Source organism: Hyalella azteca, unplaced genomic scaffold (genome assembly GCF_000764305.2).
Source record: "Hyalella azteca isolate HAZT.00-mixed unplaced genomic scaffold, Hazt_2.0.2 contig15442, whole genome shotgun sequence".
NCBI classification, from domain to species: Eukaryota; Metazoa; Arthropoda; class Malacostraca; order Amphipoda; family Hyalellidae; genus Hyalella; species Hyalella azteca.
Genome location: NW_025945296.1, coordinates 647,376 through 672,301, shown reverse-complemented (window position 1 = coordinate 672,301; position 24,926 = coordinate 647,376). Strand labels below are relative to the sequence as shown.

The window sequence follows — 24,926 nt, the reverse complement described above, 5'->3', positions numbered from 1 at the left end:
AAGTGAAATCATTCTCTATAAGTAATAGCACGGTCATTTTGTTAGGCATTTTAGCATCAGCCCAAATATTAATGAATGAGACTCGCATTGAGCGAGCTTTGCTCATATTTTGAGGTTTCCGAAAAAGTTATCCTTAATGGTTCTCTGTAACCCAATATTTATTGCGGCTTTTCTTATTTTATTGCTTGCCGAATGTTCTGCTGTCGAGAATGTGTCGCTTTCAAAGATTTCCACTGAAGCATTCCTAAACTTCCTGTGAACACTGCAAGGGTTGTGATAGGTTCAATCACACCATCTTCAATATTATCAGCATTTATCGCATCTGGTCTGATTTATGAATACGTTAATCATAGAATGAAGTCTAAGTATTGAAATAAGAACATACAATATTATGCGCTAACCCTCGTACTGTAACATAACAATCTTGACTTGCTAGAGTTGATGTGGTTGTCACTATTTGCCGTAAACTTTCGCATCGGTGATGAACTATAACTAATTGTGCTCTTTAAAGCTTTTCTGTGCGGGACTAATTTTGCTGTGTATTTGCCTACGCCTGCTTCTGCGACATCAGCTCTTAATTGTTTATCTTTGAAGCGCTCGGGCTTAACAACTTGAAAGGAATGCTGATCCCTACTGTACACCGTCTAGCTTTACTGGTCTTCGACTGTAAACCGGTCTGGACTGTCTGGCCTTTGTGCGGCCAAAGAATTGAAAGCAATTTGTATTTTTAACTAATTTCGACACTGTCTTTGGATAATCTTTTGGTTAATAGTACGTGGATACTCAACATTCAAGTTGCTGTGTTGGCGATGATATATAAAACTCTGGACTCTATTTGCATTGACATCATTTTATTAAGCATGTAAAATTTGTACTCATAATTTCTTGTATTCGCCGTTATACCGCTGTCCGTTTTTTTCGTGTTGCGTGGTATTGTATAGTGAAACCTATGAATGGTGTGTGAATGTGCCTTCGGTTTAGAGCATTCGTTGTGACCGATTTCATTTGACAAGGTCTTATGCGCTTACTCGGCATTCGTCAACGTAACAATATGCCCGGATAATCGCAGTTGGAACATCTATTGTAGAGAATGAAACGAAACCATATCAAACAACGAGGAGTGCCCTCGAGAAACAACAAGAGCATCCTGAATCTAAAAAAAGAGAAAGCAATGAGCGCTAAAGAATACGGTGATGTCACGAGTGGCATTTCCTCCCACCTCAGCCTTCCTTTTTTCTCTGTGCTCAGCGCCTTCACAGAGATGACCTTCGCCGGACTTTTTTTCAGATCCAAATAACGAGTCCTTCGTCTATAATGCTTTTTGTGACATTTATGGACGCTGTCGGCAGCACCTACTGATCCATTATGACAATCTTCGTCCCGTACAAGCGATGGAGGGCTGTTTTTAGATTGTTATGGAATTAAAAATGCTCGCATATCGAGGCATTTAGGTAAAACACAAGTCCGTCGATGGGTTACAATAGTCATTCGCGAAGCATTGCTGCTATTGCCGTGGTGTTCATAACGCTTCAGATATTAACTTCCTGGCAGACCGGGAAACATCGAATAGTTTCGGGAATGTTTTAATGCCAACACACATGAGTCTGAATTGGTGAAAGCATTAATTTGCCCATCAAAAATTGGATCAAGTAGACTACATTAGGGCGGAAGGACTGACACCGATCAAAAGGTATAGAGACGGAATTGGCTAGGACTAGGTGTCAATAAGTTAATCGTTAGAGTTTAATTTAAGATAGAGGGTACAAAGATTCCTGTTCGACGTCTTTTTCATATTGTGGGCTGTTGTCGACAAAATCTCGAGTAAATAAGTGAATCATGGATAGCTTGTATTATTGATGCTAATGCTAGCTAATTTAGAGATTCTCTCTGAAAGACCTGAGTAAATACGTTGTTATATTTTGAGGTCAGGTTTTCGTACTCAGTAATCAGTTTTTGACGAAGCACTTACAGAATAATTGTGAACTAGTTTCTCAAGTATCCGGCAAATGTTGGCTGAGAACCTTCGATAAATTTGAAGTAATTCATACCTTGCTAATCAATAATGTCGGCATTGCTTCTAAAGATGCCTGAACTCCTTATCGATTTGCAATTAAATGACTTTCAGTAAATGTAGGAGTATTTAACTGATTGAATTGAGGTTACCACCTCCCGTAGACTAGACGCACAAAACTAATTTGGGGACTAACTAAAGTGTTCGCTCGGTGCTGGCATTTCTTTCTTACAGCGCTATCAATCTTACAGCTCCATTTCACCTCAACTATCCTTCAAACTTAATCCGCATCTTCGACGTATTTCTATAACAAAAGTGCTAAGCCTAATCTTATGGTCAATCATCTACATAAATTGCTTATAGTTTAGATTATCTTGGTTTAGTATGAGTCACAGTACGCGTCTCATATGAGGTGAAGCCTGCCTGGGACAGGCATGCGAGTATACGAGACACGAGCAACATATGGCCCAGCATGTTTGCCTGAGCGTCAGCGTGGCGTTTCGTATAAACACAGCTTGCTTCTCTTGCGTCTTGATCTTAGTTGCTGTGTATCGTGTCCTGCTGCTTATCAATGAACGCATAACATGATGGTCTGAACCCCTAGCGATGAGTCATTTAAGATTCATTCAAGTTTTTTATTTCATATGGTGTCGTCTGAGATCAAGTCACTAATGCTAGCACCTAACACTCAGTCGTTAAACTAGAAGCCAAAAATTGGGTCAGCTAATATTAATTTCAAGCAGCAAAGCTTGAACTGGCTAAAATAAAAAGTATAATTTCACCTTGCAAAAACAGCCACTGAAATTTCTGCTCGCTACAGCAATAACTGAATTTTCAGCTTGTTTTAGGAGTTACCGAAATTTCCTCCATGCAGAAACTACCCAGATGATGCATGAACTCGCTAAACCAACTAAAACTCAACCATTTCTCAAGTTGAGACGCACTTTCTGATAATAAGCTTGTGGAATTTCTCTCATTAAATATTTTCCTCTTCAAACTAGTAATATAGAGCATTGTATTAATTAACATTGATAACTCTTATGGTCTGCACTTTAATATTCTGTTTTAAGGTTGGTTTCGATGACGTAATTTTTGAAGAGGAAATACGTCATTTGCGCACTATATGGTACCAGGTGAGGATTTATTTCTTCTTGGCATGACTGTGCGTTTAGAGCAAATTTCTGTGCGACGAAAACCTAGTTTGATTATGTATAACTCTTGTATAATAACAAAATACTTACTGAGCTCACATCTTTTCATTCTTATGTTGATAGAACGACTCTCTATCACCGAACCAGTCTGTATTTTAGGTGCTAGTAGTTCTAAAGAAGCAGCAGCTACCCCTTGGCGTAAAATGGTTAATACACTTGCGAAATACATCGTTCGTTAACTCGGACATTTCAATTATCGACAGCTCGATGCCCAGTCTTTGCTTAACTGCATTTCTGCGGTATCATGCAATTGATTGACATCATCCGTGTCTCCTCTCCCTATCTTGCAATTGATTGGTATCACCCGTGTCTTCTCTCCCTATCTTGCAATTGATTGGTGTCATCCGAGTCTCCTCTCCCTATCTTGCAATTGATAATATCATCTGTGTCTCCTCTCCCTATCTTGCAATTGATTGGTATCACCCGTGTCTTCTCTCCTTATCTTGCAATTGATTAGTATCACCCGTGTCTACTCTCCCTATCTTGCAATTATCTTGCAATTGATTATATCATCCGTAGTCCCTACCGAAGACTAACCCTGGCACGGTTGGCGCGCGCGTTGTTTAGGTTGCGTCGCCAATTTGACTCACTCTCGGGGCACTCGGCCGCCATCCCGGCTTGAAGAGCGAGTAATCAAGGCTTCGGTGCAGCATCGTGCCAAACCTCTTCAGTAACTCCAAATGGTATATCGATTTAAACTGGGCAAAGCAGGACAATAAACAAATTTCCTATATATGACCTTTTTCGTTTCATCAGTTTATTTCGACTTACTTCAGAGGAGTTCGAAAATATTGTCTAAAATGATTTGTTAGCATAAATTTTTGTTATTAAGGGAATGTCTCGTCGTGTGATAGTAATTTCTTGTCATAAACAATTTTTTCTTTGGGCGAAGAAGAATTTTGTTTGGCAATTTGACCACACTTGCTGCAAATTTCGGCGCCACGAATGAAATATTACTTATACGACTGCTCGGGCAACATTCACGTGACATGTTGGTTATAATACATTTATTGCAGAACGGCTATTTGCTACTCAAATAGTACACTGACCACCGACCGCTCCGACACGTCACTTCTGGGAACGAATTTGTGAGATTTTTTGTTGCACTTTGTCCATAACTTCTGGCACGCATTACTTAGTCAAATCAAAACGGATCTTAACCTCATTAGAAACTAAGCTATTTAATCACAATACTCTCCTGCAAGCGTTGTCAGAATTTTCTTGTCCGCTTCGATTCTAATTAGCGCCCTCAACGCTAAGTTTTGGCACCCTTTGCAGCCTAACTCGAGCTTTTGTTGCACAATGTAAAAACGAAATGGGATAAAAAATTCTGACAATGTTCGCAGGAGCGCATTGTGAATAAATAGGTTTTTTTTCAATTAAGGCACGATCGGTTAGATCAGAGTTTAGGCTAAGATATGCGTATAAGCTGCTATGCAAATTCGTCTCAAAAGTGTCCGAGCTGTGACTACCGTGCCAGTTTGTATCGTCAACGATGTTGACGGCAAATTAGAACTCTGCTGATGTTGTTACGTTTTGGTGTGGTTGATGTGTCAGCTCAGCGCATTTGCGAGGGGAGCAGAAGCAGATAACCGCAGAAGCAAATCTCAAGTTCTCAACATCTCAATCTCAACTCAACAGTGTTGCCGAGTGCACGGTAGTGTCGGGTTGTGCTGGCGTGTCGCTCTGCCTTTATGGTGTGAACTTTGCTGTTCTTCCATCTGAATTGATAATTTTGATCGGATAAAGTCTGTAACCTCTAGAAAACGAAAATTTCGTTCGCATACTATTTTTGCACGTAAAAAATTTGGATTTCACGAGACTAATTTTTGAAACTTGTTTGTTTCTTTTTAGTGAGGTGATTCATTTCTGGACAAACCTTTCTTTGTAAATTTTGTACAATTTATGATATTGTCCATTTTAAAACATTAGATCTTTGTGCATCTTGTTGACAACATAGCCTCACTTTTCTCTTATCGATCTGATTTAACTTTTTTAGTTAATTTCCAGTTTGTTAATGTTTTTGAAGCATTTTTTTCATTAAACCTCTGAAAAAGTTGAAAACAATTTTTAAGATAATTTTAATATTAGTAAAATGTTCGAAAATGCTTTGGTAGACTAATGGTAGTGCCTAAATTTTTCGTTGATGCTCATTTTAGCCGTCGTGTAAAAGAAGCACACGGAGCTTCCTCTTCTTTATCCAAGAAGATACGATGTACAAGATCGGGATCGCTCAAGACTGCATTGCATTGCTTGCTTGTGTGCTCGCTAAAAGTTAACAAGGCTTTAGAACCTTCCTCGTTTGTTGATGCCTGATTCTTCCATCGAATAGTTTCACGAGCTGAATAAGAACCTAACTGGTTCTGTTATAGAACCTTGCGCCGTCTTTTCGGAAGGGTAATAATTTGATTGGATTTTAATATTACAATGTTGAATTTGCTATGAGTATCTATTTTGTATCTTGGAAATAATGCCCTCAATTCAAGATTATGGCATGTTTAGCTGTCATGTTAGTTATTGGGAGAAAGGGTAGTCATTTTTTTATAGATCTGCTTGCTTACTTATTTTCGAATTTTGGAGTAAGCGTGAAACATTAACTAAAGGCTGAGTATTAAATTTGTCACGCGGAATGCTCGCTACTAATTATCAGTTGTTTTTATGTAAATGTAAGCTTTTCTTAGGGAGTTATTAGAATGAATTGCTTCGTTGATTTCTTAGCAATTGTACGATAGCTTGGGTGCTTTATGCAGTTATGCTTGAGCCTGTTTAGCTGATCGCATGAATGTGTCACGTATATGCCGAGCTTGCACGACGCTGCTATCTAGTTGACCGTGCCCGCTCATCTCCATACGCTCGGCACAGTCACGCGCTTCATCTAATCAACTTCTTGCTTTCTATTTCACCCGTTTTCTTTCTGCACGGTTAAAGTTTGAAAGTCAATTTCAGTATCGGTAGAGAAATTGGTGAATTATTATATGCCATACGGTATAATCCTATTCGAATAATTTCTGAATTTTGGATCGTTTCTCAGTGGCCGAGGTTCGTGGCGATGTTCTTAACAAATTTTCGGGGAGGCGTGCCTTTACAATTAAGGGCGCTTCCCTGTTTTTGTAACAAGCGTCTAATAACGCCATCTTCTGAGCGCTCTTCTTATACAGCTTGATCAATAATGACTGTTTTCATCTTCTTGGCTGCATATTATTTTACTAGAGAACTTGCGAACAACATGCCAGCAACGTGGTCCAAATCCGAAGAATTCTATTACTGCAAGCGACACTCTTACGTCAGTGCGTCTATGGGTGTTTACGACTCGTCTTTCCTTTTGTCGTCTGTCATTTGGTTCTAAGGCTGTTTGCTTTATAGCTACATTTTCTAGTGTTCATAGAATGCAGCCTTTACTTCGTTAATTTACAGTTTTTTCAATAACCTAGTTCATTTAGGTTAATAATAATACAGATTATAACTTTTCCTTTTTCAGTTCCTCTCTTTAGATGCGAACAAATACCATTGTCTATGGCATTACGTATGGGTTGAAGCTTTTAAGTTGAAAGATTCGTTTTCATCCTGCTTTTTTTAAACTCGTTCTGCTTTTTCAAATTGGTTAAGATGATCTTAATTTGTCTGTTTTCATGCGTTTAGATTAATTCAATTGATATGCATAATCTATCAAATTGTCATGGAGCTGATGGTATGTTTCATGCACGTTCGCACCGGGAAATTAGAGATAGCGTTTTGGGCAATCTAGATATCAATTCTTAACAAGCGCACGAGTATTCGACAAGAATGACTGTCACCAAGCGACGTTGTTGGCTGTCGCTGAACTGTTAGCGTGGCAGCTGTGCGAGTGTGCGGTAGAGTGAGCAGTTCATGCTAATTAGCCCGGCGAGCGAACGGGTGCGGTGCTCAACTTCATAAACGCTCGCGCGCCAGAAGGGCTGCCGACCTCGTCTCTGCCGCGACTTGCTCGCTCGGCTCATAAACGCGTGTTTTTGGCAAGACTTGAGTCGAGCAGTTTCTGGTCTTATATGGCAAGACTTGAGTCGAGCAGTTTCTTGTCATATATCAAAGCTCGGATCGCTCAATGGTTCATCTCCTTTCTACACAAGGTTTTGGTGAAACGAGGTTAAATGTATAGCAAGGCCGGCGATTGACGTCGAACTGTCACCACTTGCAGTGTTGGGCATTGGAATTGGAAGATGAGTTTTGGTGACTTCTAAGGTTTGAATTGTGCGTTTTAAAACATAATTAAAATTGAATGGTGACTTTTGTACTTGAATTATCTCTGAAATCGGGAGTGAACTTCTATAAGAAAAAAACTACTATTGTAATCGCCATAGGGCGCTTTCCCAATTCTTGTGGTGTATTTACAGTATCGATGGGAAATTGGGAATTGTGTAGCTCGATGTACGGTACAAGTTCTTGTTCTACGGTGTCACTTGTGAGTAGACGTGCTATAAATATGAGACCGAAATAGCTGGTCAGTCCTGCCTGGTGTTTGGCCAGTTTGTTCTCTCTTTTATTTATAATTGATGGAGACCTTATATCAGAGGCTTTACATTTATACTATCTTACCTTTATCTTTGACATGAAACAAAAATATCATAATCTCTCAGTGCTTGTGTTGCTACTTGATGGTTTTTCGCTGTTTTGTTTGCATCTAAGCAGAATCTGCCGAACTTTTTCATTTGCACTATTCTATGCACTTGTGTCACAATGAATTGGCTCTCGAACTCAGCATGTTGAATCGAAAACTTATGTTTGTTTCTTAATTTCTATATCAATGACTTCATAACCAACTAATAATTAATTAGTCATCAGTGTGTTTTATTTTGTTAAACAGCACAGTGCTATTATTTGAGATTGTATTTGTACACGCGATATGATTTCACTCCTGTTAAATATGCCTTTCCTGACACAAGTGGGAACTATATGGTGAATGGCTGGCTTGACCGCGTTAAAATCAATAGTGTGACATGATAGCAGACTTCAATAAACATTTGACTTATCATATAACTTCAGTTGCTGATTATATTAGTACATGAACTATGGTGTTCGACGGCAAAGCACCGCATCGAGAACGCGCAAACTCTCAGCCTCCCGAGCGTGGCCGTGTGTACCTCCCCAACACGGACTTGGTGCTCAGGGTGGAGAAGCCCACTTTGCGACGCCACAGCTTCACTCAGTGGTGCCGCACCAAGTTCTCCAACAAACCCCCATCCCGGCGTGGATCACTGCTCATAGTTAAGACCACTCCTGCCAGACCCATTGCCGTGAAAAGTGATGTTACCACACGAAGATTGAAGGCTGAGTCGTTGCCTCCTGAAAACGTTACTAGGCAAAATGTGTCGGGCATGCCTGCTATCCCGGAAGGCGCGAAGGCGAGCAAGCATGTGGACGAGCCACGAATTTTGCCCAGCGAGTTACACGGTCAACATGACCGAAGATTTTGGTCTCTTATCCGGCCGTCTAATGTGAAGGCTGCCCCCTTCGTGCGCTCAGGTAAGTTGCTGCTGTTATTTAACCAGCGTGCGTCTTAAACTGTCATCTGGGATTCGTGTAAAATATTCGATGGTAGTACGAATTACGAAGTTGCACTCTCGAAATTAATTTTTTGTTTTCATGTGTTTCATTATAGATACTATAAGAAAACATAATTTCCTGTTCAGGATGGAATCGCTTTTAATAAACAATTCAGGAAGTATAGTTTCAGACTATAAAAAAACATTTTTCGGTTTATTCCCCATATCTTTTGATATAGGTATTGCACTTAGCACTGTGAAATTTGTACCAAACCTCGTGAATACTGTTAGTGTATACTGAACAATTGCCGGGATTGTAATACTACTAGTTTTTTAGTTAGGAAGCTAAATTATAAAAAATAAAAGAAAAAACTAGCATGCGCGTCGAAAACCCAATGTATTAGAAAAACCCACATGCAAAAAAATTTCTGAGTGAATTTTGTTTTAAAAAGTAATACAGGTATATAATATACCTTGGGGGTTTGATCTTCTTTTCATTACCAGCCTTCTTTTGTTAAGTTTATTAAGATTTGAGTCCATTTAAGGAGCTGAAAGATCTACTGGTCACATGACAAAAGCCTATATGGACACACTTGACCAGATTTTTAGCAATGATTACTATTTTTAAAACTGGTTTTATGGACTTAAAGAGTTAATTTATGCCAAAAATAACATGAAACATGAAGTTATAGTCTAAAAAAGCTATACCTACTGTATATAAATGTAATTATGAAAAAATTATTTTTTTAGACTAATGTGAGTTCTTTTTACATTTCACGGTGAGAAAATGCAATATGAAAAGTAAATTAACAGCAAAGTCGAAATTGATGTTCAAGTTACACTTTAGCTTGGGCTAACATACAATAGCTTCAAAACATCTCTGTGAAGTATGCTTTTTCACCAATGATGTGACAAAAATGACCAAAAAGTGTCCATGAATTTATACAAAAGTGCAAAAAAACAAAATGGACTTTAATACGAAGGGAATATCTGTCATGGCCACTTTTTTTTCATTGCATTACAACAGGTCCTGAACGACTAAAGAACAAGTTAGAGGGCCTAGCGTTGTATAAATATTTTTAAATTTGTTTTTTTTTCTATCCAATATTGGCATGGGTGGTTTTTAGAGTCTGGGACTGTAAGTGTTTATTTGATTGACGATTGTCATGCTCAACTCTTCAACGTTTGGCCAATTGTTTATTGGTACAACTAGCAAAACAAAGCTCGATTTTTATTAACTTTCGTTGAATAATAAACATGAGACAGTACTGATGACGAACGCAGTGTTAGCGCTCTGCATCATGGCTGTTTGTTTTAGGTCTGCGCGTAACGCACTACGCCTCGGTTTTATTTTAGGACTGTGTGCGGTAAGAGCTGGTCGTATCTTAGCTACCGCAGCTGCGACGCCGTTTCTCGACGTGTAAAACATGCCAAGTCTCGCGCCGCCAGTCATTTGTGATAAAAACGCACCCCATTCGCTTTATTACCGTTTGCTGACGCCTATATAAAGGATTAAATGCGCAACTAATGTGTACTACAACGAAAGAGACTCAAATATTTTTTATTTTTTTCTCGAATCTGCGGAGTCTGACGTTATTGGTCAGTAAGACTTTTGAAATTCAATTTGAAAACTAGCCGAAAACTAGCTGTTCTCTGCACTGCGCATTTTTGTTTTGCATAGTAGTCCCACATAGACTATATTTTGTTACATATAATCTTGTACGTTTATAAACGTTGCATGCTGTTCCCAGTTGAAAATCGGCGCCGAAAACACCTGCGGCCGCAAGCCACTCTTGGTCGCGTGGATGCCGCAACAGTGCAACGGTAGTGCCGCGAAGACCCCTTCGGCGCCGTTATTAGGGCCAGCCTTGGCACTGAACTGACCCACGGCCGGGTTGTGGCTCGACTGCAGCGGCAGTGATCGGCTCCTATGCGGCTCTCTCAGAGACGCTTGGCTGCAGCAATTTAGTGCCATTTTGGCAGAGGCTTATAGAAGGCGGCCGAGGGCCGGTCGTTTCGAGAAGTATTTGTTATTTAGGCAATTATGATTCCTGTTTTAGAGCATCAATAGCTTTCAAGTAAAGGTAAAAGTTTTGCGATATTTTTGCACTGCCAACATCAAGACTGCATCCGCGCCGGCCATGACTCAGGCGTGAAACAACACAATCGAAGCCAAGAGACGAGCGGGGATTTGGGATGCATCAGTGATAGTAACACCAGTTACGGATGCATCCCGATCCAAAAGACGGATCGACGTGTCCGGTAATGCGGTTAATACAAGCTCTTGAGAACTATCCTTTCCCAGTATAAAGTTATGTAATTTTGACCCTCTTATTCACTGTGTGCCACTATTAATTCCTAGAGAACCTTTGTTTACCCGCACTTTTGATCGTCTGAAGCCAAAATAATGCCACCTAATTTAATTATTAGATGCTTTGGAGAACACAGAACTGAAATTAAAGATGAAATCCGAATACAAAATCGCAATATAATATGATAATTGAAAACGACATCACGCATTTATGTTTAGTATGTTCATTTTTATGGGGGCATTTATTCCTAAAATTATTGCACAGTTTCCTTCAACATACATTTCATGATACGGTGATCTGAAATAAAGTCAGAAGACCGCACGAGTTGGTGCAACACAGAGCCCATAGAGTGGCGGTTGATATGAGGGCGAAGGCTCCAAGAGTATCAGTTGAAGAGCTTGGCCGTCTCAAGGACCTTGAGTCAAGAGGGCAGCCACCGACTCGCCCGCTTGCTTGGGGTCCGAAAGTCTGCTGTCTCTTTTCTGTTTATTCTGAACTAATGATGAGCATTTCGGCATTTCGGTTAATTGGTGATATTTATTGTGTGGAACCCTAAGCAGTACCATTCGATGACAGTTCTAATTATCTCCTAGATTGTTTATCAATATCAAAAAGTTGATTTCATACTGAGTAATTTTTGGTTTTAGTTGTTACTAATGCACTTCAAATGTTTTCCTTCAGTTTTTATTCGGTCTTCATTAGAAGAAAACATAATTACGAATTGGTAATATTTCTGGCAGTTCTACAGTGATAGCTGGGATTAGTTCAAGATACCGGGCTGCATTACTCGATGTTGAAGAAGTAGGAACCGTTCGTACGTGACACAGGATATGCCTTCATGAAGGATGCTCTGTATGCGGGCGCCTCATCGCTACACTCGCTGCCCTCCCGCCACCGCTCTCAGTATCATTCCTCGTAATATGTTACAAATTTTTAGCGTCACCTTAATATTTTTTTATGGTTAGTGGTAAAAAACAAATTTCTTCATTCAAACTTTCAATTCATTTCTTCATTTCTTCAAAGAAAAATAAATTTCTTCATTTTTCGTACGAGTGGTGGAAAGGACTATTTAAATGTGCTTTCATTTATAATAACTTCTCTCCAGTTTATTTATTACAATATTCCAGCCAATATTTCGATTGTGGATGTATTATTTCTATCGCTGTCGTTGCAAAGTGTATGTCTTAATGTACACTGGTCATTAATATACTGAGCTTTGTGTTGCTTTGCAATGCTTGCAGGGTTTATGCGGTCTTTTTAGGGATTTAATAACCCGCGGTGGTGATTTCAACCAAGGTTTGGGCACCACCTGTAGGACAACAGTTGGTGCTCACTTCAGGAAGTAGGACTATCAGAAAACCTTCGTACGGACAATCAATGAGATAATTAGAGACTAGTTGATCTCACAAATGAGGCTTTTTCTGGACAGAATTGCCTCGACATCGATAAATACTAATTTACTTTCACAAACTTGCATGCGTTCTTATAATCAACGGGAGACGGGTGCCTATTAAATATCTAGTACAATGTAGGCACGAATGACAGCGTTGAATTATAAGAATAATAAATAATAGTAGTGGTTTCAGCGTTTTGTAGGCCGTAGGCCTGCCGCCGATTCTTGACATCGCATAACATTCACAGCTTGTTGCGGTCTCGAACACACAACTCACTGCTCCAATTCTGCTGTACTTGATTGCCTGGCCTCCTCACCGATTCTGACCAGAAACTTTCGCACAGAGCTGGGCTAAAGACACTTGGCAGCGTTACAGACACTTGACTCGGAACATCAAAACCCTTTGAGCTTATCTATAGTTTCCTTCAATAGAGCTTTATCCCTGCAGTTCAATTTTTTTAAGAGTCGAAAGTCAGTTTATGCATTTTCCATTTAGTTATTTTAGTCTATGCAAAATTTAAAGATTTTCTATTTCAAATTTGTAGAAAATGTTTCGCTGTATAACTAGTACGAACTAAGCTCGCTCGTCCCAGTTGGTTCTGTATAGACTATCATTGTATCAGAACACTTGTTTACTCGGCTTCATAAAATAGCTAACTATTAGAAATGTGTACTGTATATAAATCTTGCTCGCAACTGTCCTTGCGCTTGCAGTTCGAGATTTTTGTATGGTAAAGAAGTGTACGCTATTGAAAAGAAATTCAAATCAAAGTGAATTTATTCCAATTTACGTGTTTCTTGCCGTTGTCAAATGCCAGCCAAGCCAACTCGAACACTGTAAGTGAAAACCTGGGATGGTTTCCGTTATCACGAATCGGGGCTCGCAATTCAAGGGGCGAATGGTTGCAAGAATTTACGAACTTCACATTGCCGCATACTACGCTCCGTGAAATTGTCGAGCGTTAGCATAGGATGCATAAGTGCTCTGGAAAGGCGCAAAAACAAATTTAGTTTTCGTGCTACTTAGCATGCGAAAATTCTTTAGGTTTAGATTTTCGCCTGCCCTGTCACAGGAGCCTCTATTCTTCTCCCTAAAGCTATAAGCTGTAAAAAGAATGAGAGATTCACGTGCAGAAACTAACACAAGAAATGGCTGAAATAAATGTTTTGAGTATATGGGGACGAATGCTCCGGACAGTTTGAGCACACGTCCTAGAAGAAATGAAGATGAGCAGCCGTGTCTGGAGAGTAAACCGCGTTGGCGTCCACACGAGGCTCTGTGTATGGGGCTATTCAGTTAGTGAACGATATGCTGGGGAGATATTGCTTGACCGTTGAAGTTATTTCCGTTGATCTGTTGAAACTTACTTCTATGTCGGTACGTAATCTAGGTTAGTTGCATTTTGTGCTCTAGTTAGAATTGTACGTGCTGTTTAATTAATTTATTGGCGTTTAATTTGGCGTTCTCTTTTATATTTACATAAAGAGGAATGAGTTCAAAAATAGTGGAACAACGGAAGTTTAGCTAATCAGAAGTCGAGTTAATCGGAAATCGACACAGAATTTAGGTAAATCCACGACTGAGAAGTCGGCGCCTCTTCGGGAACTTATTAGTGGTGTATTTTTTATGGTTCTTCTGTAATACATAGTTTATTGGAGGTGGTTTGCTCATACCAGCTTCTTTGAACTATGAGCGTTTACGCGTCGGTGACTTTCTCGCTTAACGATAACATCAATGGTTCCTCGCATAAACACAAACCATGTGTCATATATACCGGTATTCAGTAACTACATATACTAACGTTTTTGCAATAAAAAATGCCTAGTGAATCCTACGAAGTTTTCGTCGCATCAGCATAGTCTCCTGTTTACATTTATTGCAAATTCAAGGTTTGCTAATATGATGCGATTGTAGGTTGCAAAAATAGTTGGAAATAACACGTCTGTACCAAAATTATTTTACGATGTAAGGCCGTCTTTTTGTTATTTTCCTTCGATTTATAATAATTTCATCATCCGTGGCTTGCCGTCAACGGAAGTAATCATTCCTCTAGTCTAAGCTCGTTCACGTTGGTCAAACGATCACATAATGTGCTTAAATAGGAACAATTTTTTTTTTTGTGATTAAATTAGGTTTCGGTGGTTGCAAATTACGTTGACCATGATGATTTACGAATATGTTGACGAATAATGAAGCTGGCGTCTCTGTCCGATGAGAAATTTGCTGATGCCCTGGCTGGCCGAATATCAGGTACCTATATCGTCTTCTTCAGGCTTTAGACAATTTACTTGTAGCGTTTTTGATGTGCTGGGAATATATGTTCCTTTAGTTGAAGATTCTTAAGTTTAGTCTTGATCATGACGTTACAAAGATAAAACGCATCCACAACTTTAATATAAAATTTAATTATATGCACTTTCAACGCTTCCGTCAATTTTTTAATTTTAGTTCGCGCATGACGATTTCGTACGCGAAACTCGGGAGCGTCGGAGGCGGTAGGAAAAATTCATTCAGTTACTTGGAGCTAACGTACGGGGCCGGTCTAGTGTTGGGAGTATTTTTTAGGTTGTATGCGAGTCAGTCTTGCGGTAGTGTAGTCAGTCTTGCAGTGTAGTGCAATTGTTGTGCAGGTCATTCGATGCCCGGGTGTCAATAGCTCACGATTTGAATTAATTTCATGGTGACTCGTCAACTTAATTAATTCATGTGGCTAAGAGATGAACGCATTCCTCATTTTATCTGGCAATATCTCGTACATACACTCTTACAAGGGAAAATTTTTGGCCTTATTAGAAAGAATTTTGTTAATACAAATGTAACAGCTCGGTAACAGTTTCTAGTGCATTAATTGATTGATCATAATGAAGAGTAAAAATTACTTCCGTAGGCTTCAAAGAAGCCATCAAAAAGAGAATAGCGTGAACGGTTGTTTGTTAGCTTAGTCTAGTGCTGCGTGTTGTTCACCATCAATGGCATCACTACTCGCACCCCCTCTCACTAACCCCTGAAAATGCTCCCGCTGCCCCCGCATACCTAACTCCGGCGCGATGTTGTCCGTACCCAGTCAGTGGGTTACCTTCTTACCCTTGCTTCTTCCTTTTCCTTCACTGAGTAAGCTTTTCTGCTGTATGTGTTTAATGCCAAGCCTACTCAGAAAGTCACCGTCCTTTCTTTAATTGATATTAGCCTAACTTTTTAAAGATTTGAATGTAAATATTTGTACTATGGATAACAGACTACTCGGGTGTCGGTACGCATGACTGGTACACGAGTTGCGCAAGCCTGCGTTCCAAGGTTGCGTCAGAGTTCAAATGTTTCACCTCGGCATTTCAACGTTCAGTTTTTAATCTCTTTATTCATAACTGCTTCACGTTTCGGTTATCCCGTGCTCTTAATTGCTCATACTTAAGAACCTCTCCAACAAAGTTTCTCATGAATATTTGTTGTAGTCTCGTAATTTTGTATTAAAAAACTCGTCCTAGCCACGTCTTCACAACAAAGCTTCCTTGAGGAATTTCGCGGCTCGAGGCTCACTTCTCAGTTTGTGATGCCTTGCTGCAAGTTATGGTGCTCTCTCGGACCCAAACCTGACACTTTCCCAGGCTTTGCATATCCCTAATGAGAGGTTTCAATTCTCTTCCTTGTCCTTATACCTCGAGCCGCAGACCAACTCCCCTGAGTACTTGCAACACCTGTAAACGGGTTACTCCCATCTTAGTGGTAAACAGCGTCAAAACTTCTTAGTATGNGTTACTCCCATCTCAGTGGTAAACAGCGTCAAAACTTCTTAGTATGGAGTTTTGCTGTGAATCAATTATAGTGCAACATTTACGTTCCATAAATTTTTGTATACACTGATGTTTACTATTCAACAAAATATTTTTCCTATTTATGTAGAAAAACACTTGTTATTCGAAGAGTTTCCTTCTATGCTTCGTCCAACTGCTTTGAATCTAGAGGTTAAAGTTTTAACCTTCCATTTGTTGACTTGAGAAGTGCATAAAGTAATTAGTAGATTCTTTCTTTAAGGGACAAATATGTATGCTCCTATCTTGTATGTTGCTCATTAATCTTGTACCTATGTCGCTTCCCGGAGCACCATTTGGTCGTTTTATTCCCATGGGGTTTCGCATCTCACGAACTGATGGATTAGAGCCCAACAACGTGAATATTGGTCTTCACTTCATGCTGGTGCATTTTCGCAGCGAACATGGAGCAGGACCGATTTCTATGATTAGCTCGATGGCCTTCTATTGATTAGATCGAGATAATGTATAAATTATGCGATTAATTATTTTATGTGTGACAGTTTTGCATGCATGCGGAACTTGCTGTATCTCTCATAGGCTCTTGCGCATTAGGATTTTATGCGCAGAGTACATTAGCTTGCAAGACGCTTCGGGTGGAAACAGGGACAACTGCCCGCCCGTTGCCGTGTAGCGTGTCTAGCTCACCTGAGAGTCGACGACTCGACGTCTCGAGCCCGGGCAGTTGCTACCAGGCGGCTGACGTGATCAGTGAGCTCCGCGACTGTGCCGTCTCCATGCAGCTTCATTTATATCCACAACGCACGCTTGTTAATCATGTTTTATAGTATGATGATGGCGCTTTTAGTGTTGGCAGTGAATTTGAGATCATTAACGAGTGCTGCAGGCTGTGAAACTTCTGGTGGTGGAAAGCGGCATCTTAGTATATGCGCCCGCATTTGAGTGCCCAGCGTCCAGCTCAATGGCAACTTCCATCCTCCTGCCTCTCAGCCTTACAAAAATGTTGCCTCAGGCTCAACCTTTTTCAGCTTTAGTTCCAACTTGTTGCTTTTCCTTTGAATAACCTCAGTTTCTTGATTGGAAAACTTTTTAGTAAATCATCACATTGAGTGAAACTGTACCTACGTCTAATTACACACAACTACATGAAACAAGGTTCTTAACACCTTATGCATCTCAATACGAAAATTTCTAATTTTATCGTGCAATATTTAGTGAAAGTGAAAAGACGAGTGCGTAACGATATTTAAATCAGTGTCTGATTTATTTCAGCATGCGCAGTACGTGACATGCGTGTGGTTCACATTTTATGTGAGCCACACGAAGCTTATGTGTGTCTAGACTCTAGAACTTCGTTTGTCCTTAGGATTTTGTTATTTAAGTGACATTAATGTACCGACTCGTCATTGCAGTGTGATTCACGAACGTTTCGGTGATTTGGAGATTGATTTTAATTTATCTTTGCTCGAGGGTTCAGAATGAATGATGGTGATAACATGGATTTAACATTTCCGAACGTTTGTTGGATTTATTTATCAATCTTTAGGTTCATTTATCAATCAGAGAATACTTGGGCAGCGTGGCATAGTATTTTATAGATTTTGTATTGCTGCTCTGTAGTATTCAATGAGCCGTTTCTTACATTACTTATTTGACGATGTTGTTGGTGTTCCTACAATGTTGAAATGCTATCTTATTTGAGTTAATGTTTATCGATAGCCGCCTAGATGTTTAGTTCTGTAGCATGCATCGTGAATTTGAATAATAAGGAGGTGAAATAATACGTAAATCATGTTTATTCCTGTACAAAATTAATCTATTCCAAGAAATTTTCTCTGTTATAGAAGTCTCACACGAAACTTGGAATTGTTTGCTCTCAAGTCTCGCAACTTTCAAACGTTACACGATATGCTCAATTTTGCGTTAAACGCTGCGCATTATTTGATATTCCTTGCATGTATTTAAGACTATGCCTCTTCCTAATTTATTGAATTTCGGCAAAAATTTTTATGGTTGAATAGATTTTATTGTCACCACCAACATTCTTTTATCGATACCTACGGCTAAGAAGTGAAATGTTTTTCTCTTCAAGTGTCTCGTGGCAAATATTTTTTTTCGCATTGTTCCTTTTCAACGGGCGGTTCTCTTTCGACAATCGTGTGCATTAAATGACTGATCTGTATTCATTAAAGTACTGTATATTAGACTCCTTGATACGAAATTGTGGTGCTGAAATGCCTGTGTGTGGAAGCCTGAGCAGTGAGCATAGCCCGGCAGCGCGCTAGGTCAGCGGCGCCTGAGGCTTATGGCCGAGCTGCCGGCTAACCTGAGGCTCTACTCTTGTTCTCTGTACTCCAGTCCTTCTTCGTAGGCCTCTCCACGTGTCTCTCCTCAATTTCGCTCTTCTCCGTGATTTGTTGTCAGCGTTCTTGATGTAGAAAAGTATCTCTTAGAGCTCTCTTCGCCACCACTTACAAACTTGGTTGGTAATATTTGGTTAATAATAATAAATTAAACTGATTGATTTATGATTACGAATATATCTTTTTCGCGCCGTTAACGACTTTCTTTCTTGTATATTTAGATCACGGCCTTACTGTCGCAAGCGCCTCACGTGTATTGAGATCACAGTCTTACTGTCACAAGCCCCTCACGTGTATTGAGATCTCAGTCTTACTGTCACAAGCGCCTCACGTGTATTGAGATCACAGTCTTACTGTCACAAGCCCCTCACAGTCATCTCAGTCTTACTGTCACAAGCGTCTCACGTGTATTGAGATCTGAGTCTTACAACACAAGCTTGAGGTCACAAGCGTGCTGTCTGTTTCTTCATTCCTGCTGTGTTTCTGATGCATCACCTCTGAATTATGCGTGTATTTTTCCCCTTACATGGTTTTTCTGTTTTTCTCAAGAACCGGCTGCATTTTGTTGAACAGACAAATATTTGAACAGCGCGTGAATCGAGTTCGTCTCAGTTCACACGCTCCGTCGATCGAAATTGAATGCATGATCGTTTGTCTGGTTACTCCTACATCTTCAAATAATGTGGTGGTAGTGTTGATTGAAATAAGGTTGTTCATTTTGCCATCTTCTATTAATTGAAACCCGATTACATAGGTAAACAATCTCAAGCTTTCTTACTCGAAAATGCGATATATTTTGGGAGGTGAACCACGAATATTAAGAGTTTCGTTTATTTTTTGTCGACCGCTCTGTAGAAATGTTTTGAATGCAGTGCCACAGCAGGTAGACTTGCCTCTTGGTTGCGCTCTTGATAATTGGCCTATTCTACCAGCGGCGAGGGGGGTTCAAAGGAATCGCAGTGGTGCTGTGTCAAAGCTGCATTGCTGACCACCCGAGCGCTAGACTAGCTTCTACTCGCCCTGTCGAGATTTGTTCCACCGAGTAAAATGTTCATCCATCTCCATTATCACGTTATTGTCACTTCTATTCGGATGCAATGGAAAATCTATTGCTTGTCATAACTTTCTTGATCTTCACTTCGATATTTCTCTTGTCGTGCTTTAAGCTGTCACAGCGCATGTCCCGTGGAGTATGGAAACGCAACAAATTAACTTTAATTTCTCCATGTGAGTCACCGAACATATTTTATTGCAGTAAAATTTACCTGACAACAGTTGCACTTTGAGATGCTGTGGCGGTTCTCTTCTGTCATGTCGCACGCACTAGATATGCCGTGGTGTTATCGAGGAGGCAATCACTATTTCATTTCTATACGCTGTGCATCTACGTGTACATTAACACGCATTGTTATAGTCCTGTTGGTTTGTGATGTAGATTTGGTGTACGCCTTATGTTCTTAGTTTATTTTATGCACACTGAAAATTGCAGCCGTTGGTTTGTTCGTGCCCTGAAATATTACCGATTCTGAAAACTGTGTGCTAAATTTACCGCCATTCATGGCTGGCTTATTGAATTATTGCTTCCATATTTAATCTGCATGTATCGCAGTTATTTTTGCGTTTTTGTTTTTCTGTCATAGTTCAAATTGAACTCCTTGTCAAACGTCAAGTTGATAAGGAACTAGGACACTCCATTGTTCGCAGCCTAATCTGTCTCACGACCATATATAGAGCTCGTATCTCCTTCAGTTCACTGTAAACTGAGCTGCCGGATCGTTTCCTATCTCCCCAAATTGATAGTCGGGCCTTCGCGCCACTTTTCGCCGGTTTTGTCCACACTTGTTAGCATTTCTCTGACTACCACCAAGAGGTAGGATTGTTGTCGAGTGCGTGTATCATACATAAAAATTTATTTCAACGTGAATTGTATGAAGGATTTTCCAAGAACGGTTTCGATGAACGACTTCGGTGAGCTTGCCTGATACGGCGAATGCTTTCATTCCCCCTGCAATTTACTACAAATTATTAGCGTATTCAGGTTGTAATGCGTTGCATTGTTGTGATTATGAAACGGCAATAATATTACGTAAATTATTTACTCTTTCACAGGTATTGTTCTGTATGCAGTAGTTTTTTGTTTATCTGTTCGCCATTAGATGGTGCTGAATTAGTTATCATGCTAACAGTGTTAGATTACTGGTAAATGATCAAAATTTTTTGAAAGTTAGACACCATTTGGTTCGCCGCAAGAAAGGATAATGATGGAACGATCGCACGTGGAGTTTGTGTCCAGTATGATGAGTAGGGCAGCGTGATAGCATGGAGTGGTGTTGTGATGGGGCCTTGGGTCGTATGCGCATGTTGTAGTAGTGGTCGAGGCCGCAAACATCAGTACAGGTATCAGGTGGTCTACAGAAGAGAAGAATCGCTTTATTCTGGACCCGATTACCTCGAGTCTTTGCCTGGTGGACGTACCCAGCAACCCATACCTACTGTCTTGGAACGCCCTAGTCTTGCTGAAGGTAGGCAGCGAGAGTTGCTTCCTCTGCCTCCCGCCTCTAAACCTCTTGGTAATCAGAGCAGATCAAACCACGATATTTTAGCGAATATACAACCGGGGCGTAATCCCAATCATTTACATAATCCAAGTCAACATTTGCCTCAATTTTCACATCCTCCTTTCGTATCACGTTTTCAAAAAGAGTCGAGGTTTGCGCCCAGAGAAACGTCTAGCAACTGGCGCAGCGTGGGACACCTCCAGGAAGCTCCATCGGTGCGGTTCGTTCCTCCACCTTTATCGCAATCCAAGTCAGTGCCTCTCCTGGCCCTCCAAGACGCCAGCATTGGCTCTCGGGATCAGAGCCGCGATACTTCCAGAGATCAAAGCCTCGTCTCGAGCAACGCCACTAGCACTCGAGGTCTTCTGCCATCTACAAATCGCTTCCTCTTGCCATCTGGACCACGAACCAAACCTCCACCTCTGCAGCTTCTGCCCTCTCATCAGTACCAACAATTCTCATCCAAGGGGACCGGCGAGCCCACACGGGTGGTGCCCGCGCCTAGCTTGAGCGATCCTCTGCTGTACAATTTAGGACCTCGTTACTTAGGCCCGAGGTCTCCCCACACGCCCTTGTCGCCAGGACCACCAGCTTACCCGAATCCTTTTCTTAGGTTTCCAGGACAACAAATTCTGCAATTCCCTGCTTCTTCTGGACCTGCAGGTTAGTTATCATTAAGGCCCGGTTAACACCATACTGCCGTGAACGTGTCAAGCATGATCCAGTCGCGGTCCTGCTCAATATTCTGTAATGCATTTCTACAGAAACATTCTCACCAGCCGTGCGAGACACCTGCCATGCTGTAGGTGTGTAGGCTTCTATGAAAATGCATTGGAGAATATTGGACTTGCCCGTGCCTGCAAATTGCCTGGCATGGGCCCGGCAATATGTAGGATGCCGAATATTTACCCGTGACATCCTTATTTCACTTATTATTAATTTGTTGAGATTCCTGGGGCCTTGACATCGCTTCCAGAACAACGATCTAGAATTATAGTATGAATTTATAGCGTATGATTAGTTTTAAACGTTACTTGTGATTCGTGTAATTGTCAGCTGATTCCCGTAATAACCACTTAATTTTATTATTCTGAAATTGAATGACATATATTCGTATTTATTCATAATTTCTGCAAAATGTCTCTATTTACAATGAAACTAGGGTGCGAATGCCCCAACTCTCGTCAGACATTACCGGTTGGTGCTTGGCAACATGACAAGCAGCCTATAATGCATGGCGTCATGCATAGCCTCACGCTCGGAGCCAGCGTCTAATTCTGCCGACAATTTTTGTCGGGGAAATTCATGTTTTTCTTCATTATTGCTGGGCCTTGTTTTGATTGATGGCTAGACAACTCACACCAAACGAGGCATTTAATAATTAACTTATTTATTCATTTTAGCAATTCATAATTTTAGTATTTTATCGCCGTAAGATTTCATCATTGCATAAAGTGCATTTTGTAAACATAAGTGCGTGTAGGGATAATTTAGTAATTAACATACTGATCAATTTTGGCAACCCATGTTGAAGCATGTGAGGTTTTATAAGGAAGGATAACCGGCATCTTAGTGATTAAATACTAAAATGATAAATTGCTATAATGACGAAATGTGTCCCTTGATGAGTGTCAGGGAACCGTTTAGATTCCATTGTTGTTGTGATGGTACAGCGTAAACTTTTGAATTGCAATTATTTCTCGGTTGAATGAATTTTTTTTAGCTGAATTATGTTTTATTATTTTACGTCGCAGCCCGGATATTCGTGTCAACTAGTGTGGAAAAACGAATGCGGGAGAAATCATAAGATTTAGATTTAATTATTCAAAAATAAAATCCTAAGGCTTTCATTTAATTATTTATATATTAAAATCATAAGACATGCATTAATTTTTTTATATTAAAATCATAAGATTTGCATTAATTTATGATACGATATAATCGCATTTGTCTGTTCAGTTCATTAAACGCTCATAAATGATCATGAAATTACTCGTGCGTCCGTTTGAATGCTCCGGCAAGTGCGTACATTTTATGCGAGTTCGTGTCTCACCGCAGCACGCGACGCATTGTGCCCTTGATCGATTTTTAAACTCGACAATCTGTTGCGCCTTGCACACTCGGCCAGCCCCGTGGGATTGCCTCTCAATTGAACTAATCGGATCGTTCATGTGACGACCGCGTCGCTGCCAATCAACCTGCACGCCAGATGTTCACTAAAACTTAGGATGAGCTTTCTTTCGATCTGTGGGAAAAGGAAGGCGGACGATGCTTGCCCTGCATGATCAACTGCAGTGCTTCACTGATGCCGATATGTTCTAAAGTTTTTCAACACTCATGAATATCTTTACAGAATTTAATATCCGCATTGTACAGTCCACATCCGATATGACGAGGTGAGCTAAAATAATAAAATATCGATTAATATTCTTAGGAATACTTATGTTGAGTTCCTTGCCAAATCCACTTTTGTTTATCGCATTGGAAATGTATATAAAAATCAATGTCCTCATCTCATTGAAGTTCTGTAAGGATTTCTCTAAAAATAAGCATCGAACTCGTGTTTTAACTTAACGTAGTAATAGGACACTTGCATTAAAACGAATGCTTCAAATTATTGCTCCATCAGCTGTAGAGAAATTCTGAAGCATAATTTAAAATGGTAATAAATAATTATGCGTGAGTGGATAACGCTTTGCATTTAGTGGATTTTGCTTTACATTTAGAGTTGATATGTGCGTGGCGCAAGATCTGACATTTGTTGACTGTAGCCTTAAACAGGAAATAAAAACAATATTTGCTCGTATAGTATTCCCTCGTATATTGGATACCCTGCGATTCAATAGTTATTATCATAACTTCTTGCTTCAGCGGAACGGATCCACGCGAGAAGCTGTTCCCACGCTTTACGTAACCAGCTGCATCGACTAGTCAGCTGGCGTAGTGGGGTATCGTGCCAACAGTTCTCAGATGGCTTAAAGTGTCGCACGCTCTGCGTCGTAACCATTGCATATGGCCGAAATCCTCTTCCCAATATTGGAATTATAAATAATTTAGCTCATATTGCCGTTAGTATTGCCTTTGAGCACCGAATCCATAAATGTATTGATTTGAGTATCCGCAGGATTATTGTTTTATTTTGGAAAAAGTCCCGCTTAATTTGCTTAGCTGCTGGAAATCAATTAGTTTTTGGTATGCCGTTGAATATTAGTTGCACTCAGAACTGTTTTATTTGCGTGAATATTGCAGCGCAATTTATACTATGAATTTATATTTGTATTCTGCTTAGTTCTTTGTTTACTCAGTTTGTCGTTTGTTGTATAGCCCACGCTAGTGCAGCTATTATCAACGTCCGTCTCGGTGTGATTGTGACATGATGCTCCGCCCAGTAGCATTGTAATTACCTATATAATCTCCCACTCTCGCGCTATCAAATAAATTGCCTTGCTAATTATTTCCCCAGTTCGCGTTCAAGGAAAGTCTCTCCACAGTATCGTATGCACGAGCGCCATTCTGCAAATGATCTGCTTTTTCATTATCGGCGTCCATTGAAAGTGTCCGTGTCCCTCCCAGGAGGATTTACTAGAACGTAAATCCACTCAGTCTGGATATTATGTGCACGTGACAGACTGTGGGTCTGTCGTGTTGGTGCCCCTCTCTCCTGCACTCAGCAGGGATACGAGAGGGTCCAATAATCTCGACGCCTGCGATGCAAGTCTCAAGCTCGGCGCGGTCTCCAGTCGCTCTGTGACATCCCCGCTGATCGGTCTCCTCTGCAAAGCTCTCGTGTG

The 24,926-nt window shown here is 40.3% G+C and overlaps 1 protein-coding gene across 6 annotated transcripts in view; it reads left to right on the top strand.

Moving 5' to 3' along the window:
• The window catches only part of LOC108664581 (membrane-associated guanylate kinase, WW and PDZ domain-containing protein 1), an 86,783-nt gene that overhangs the window by 27,288 nt on the left and 34,569 nt on the right, over nt 1-24,926 (top strand). For 2 of the 6 annotated variants that reach the window (XM_047884438.1, XM_047884439.1), the window contains exon 1: nt 8,051-8,721. The exons of 2 other annotated variants lie outside the window; for them this stretch is intronic. In XM_047884438.1, coding sequence (XP_047740394.1) covers nt 8,268-8,721 — 454 coding nt within the window. In that variant the 5' untranslated portion in view covers nt 8,051-8,267. Of the gene's footprint in view, nt 1-8,050; nt 8,722-20,684; nt 21,799-24,926 lie in introns of those variants that run through there. 2 more of the 6 variants (XM_047884433.1, XM_047884434.1) reach the window with 1 other exon arrangement.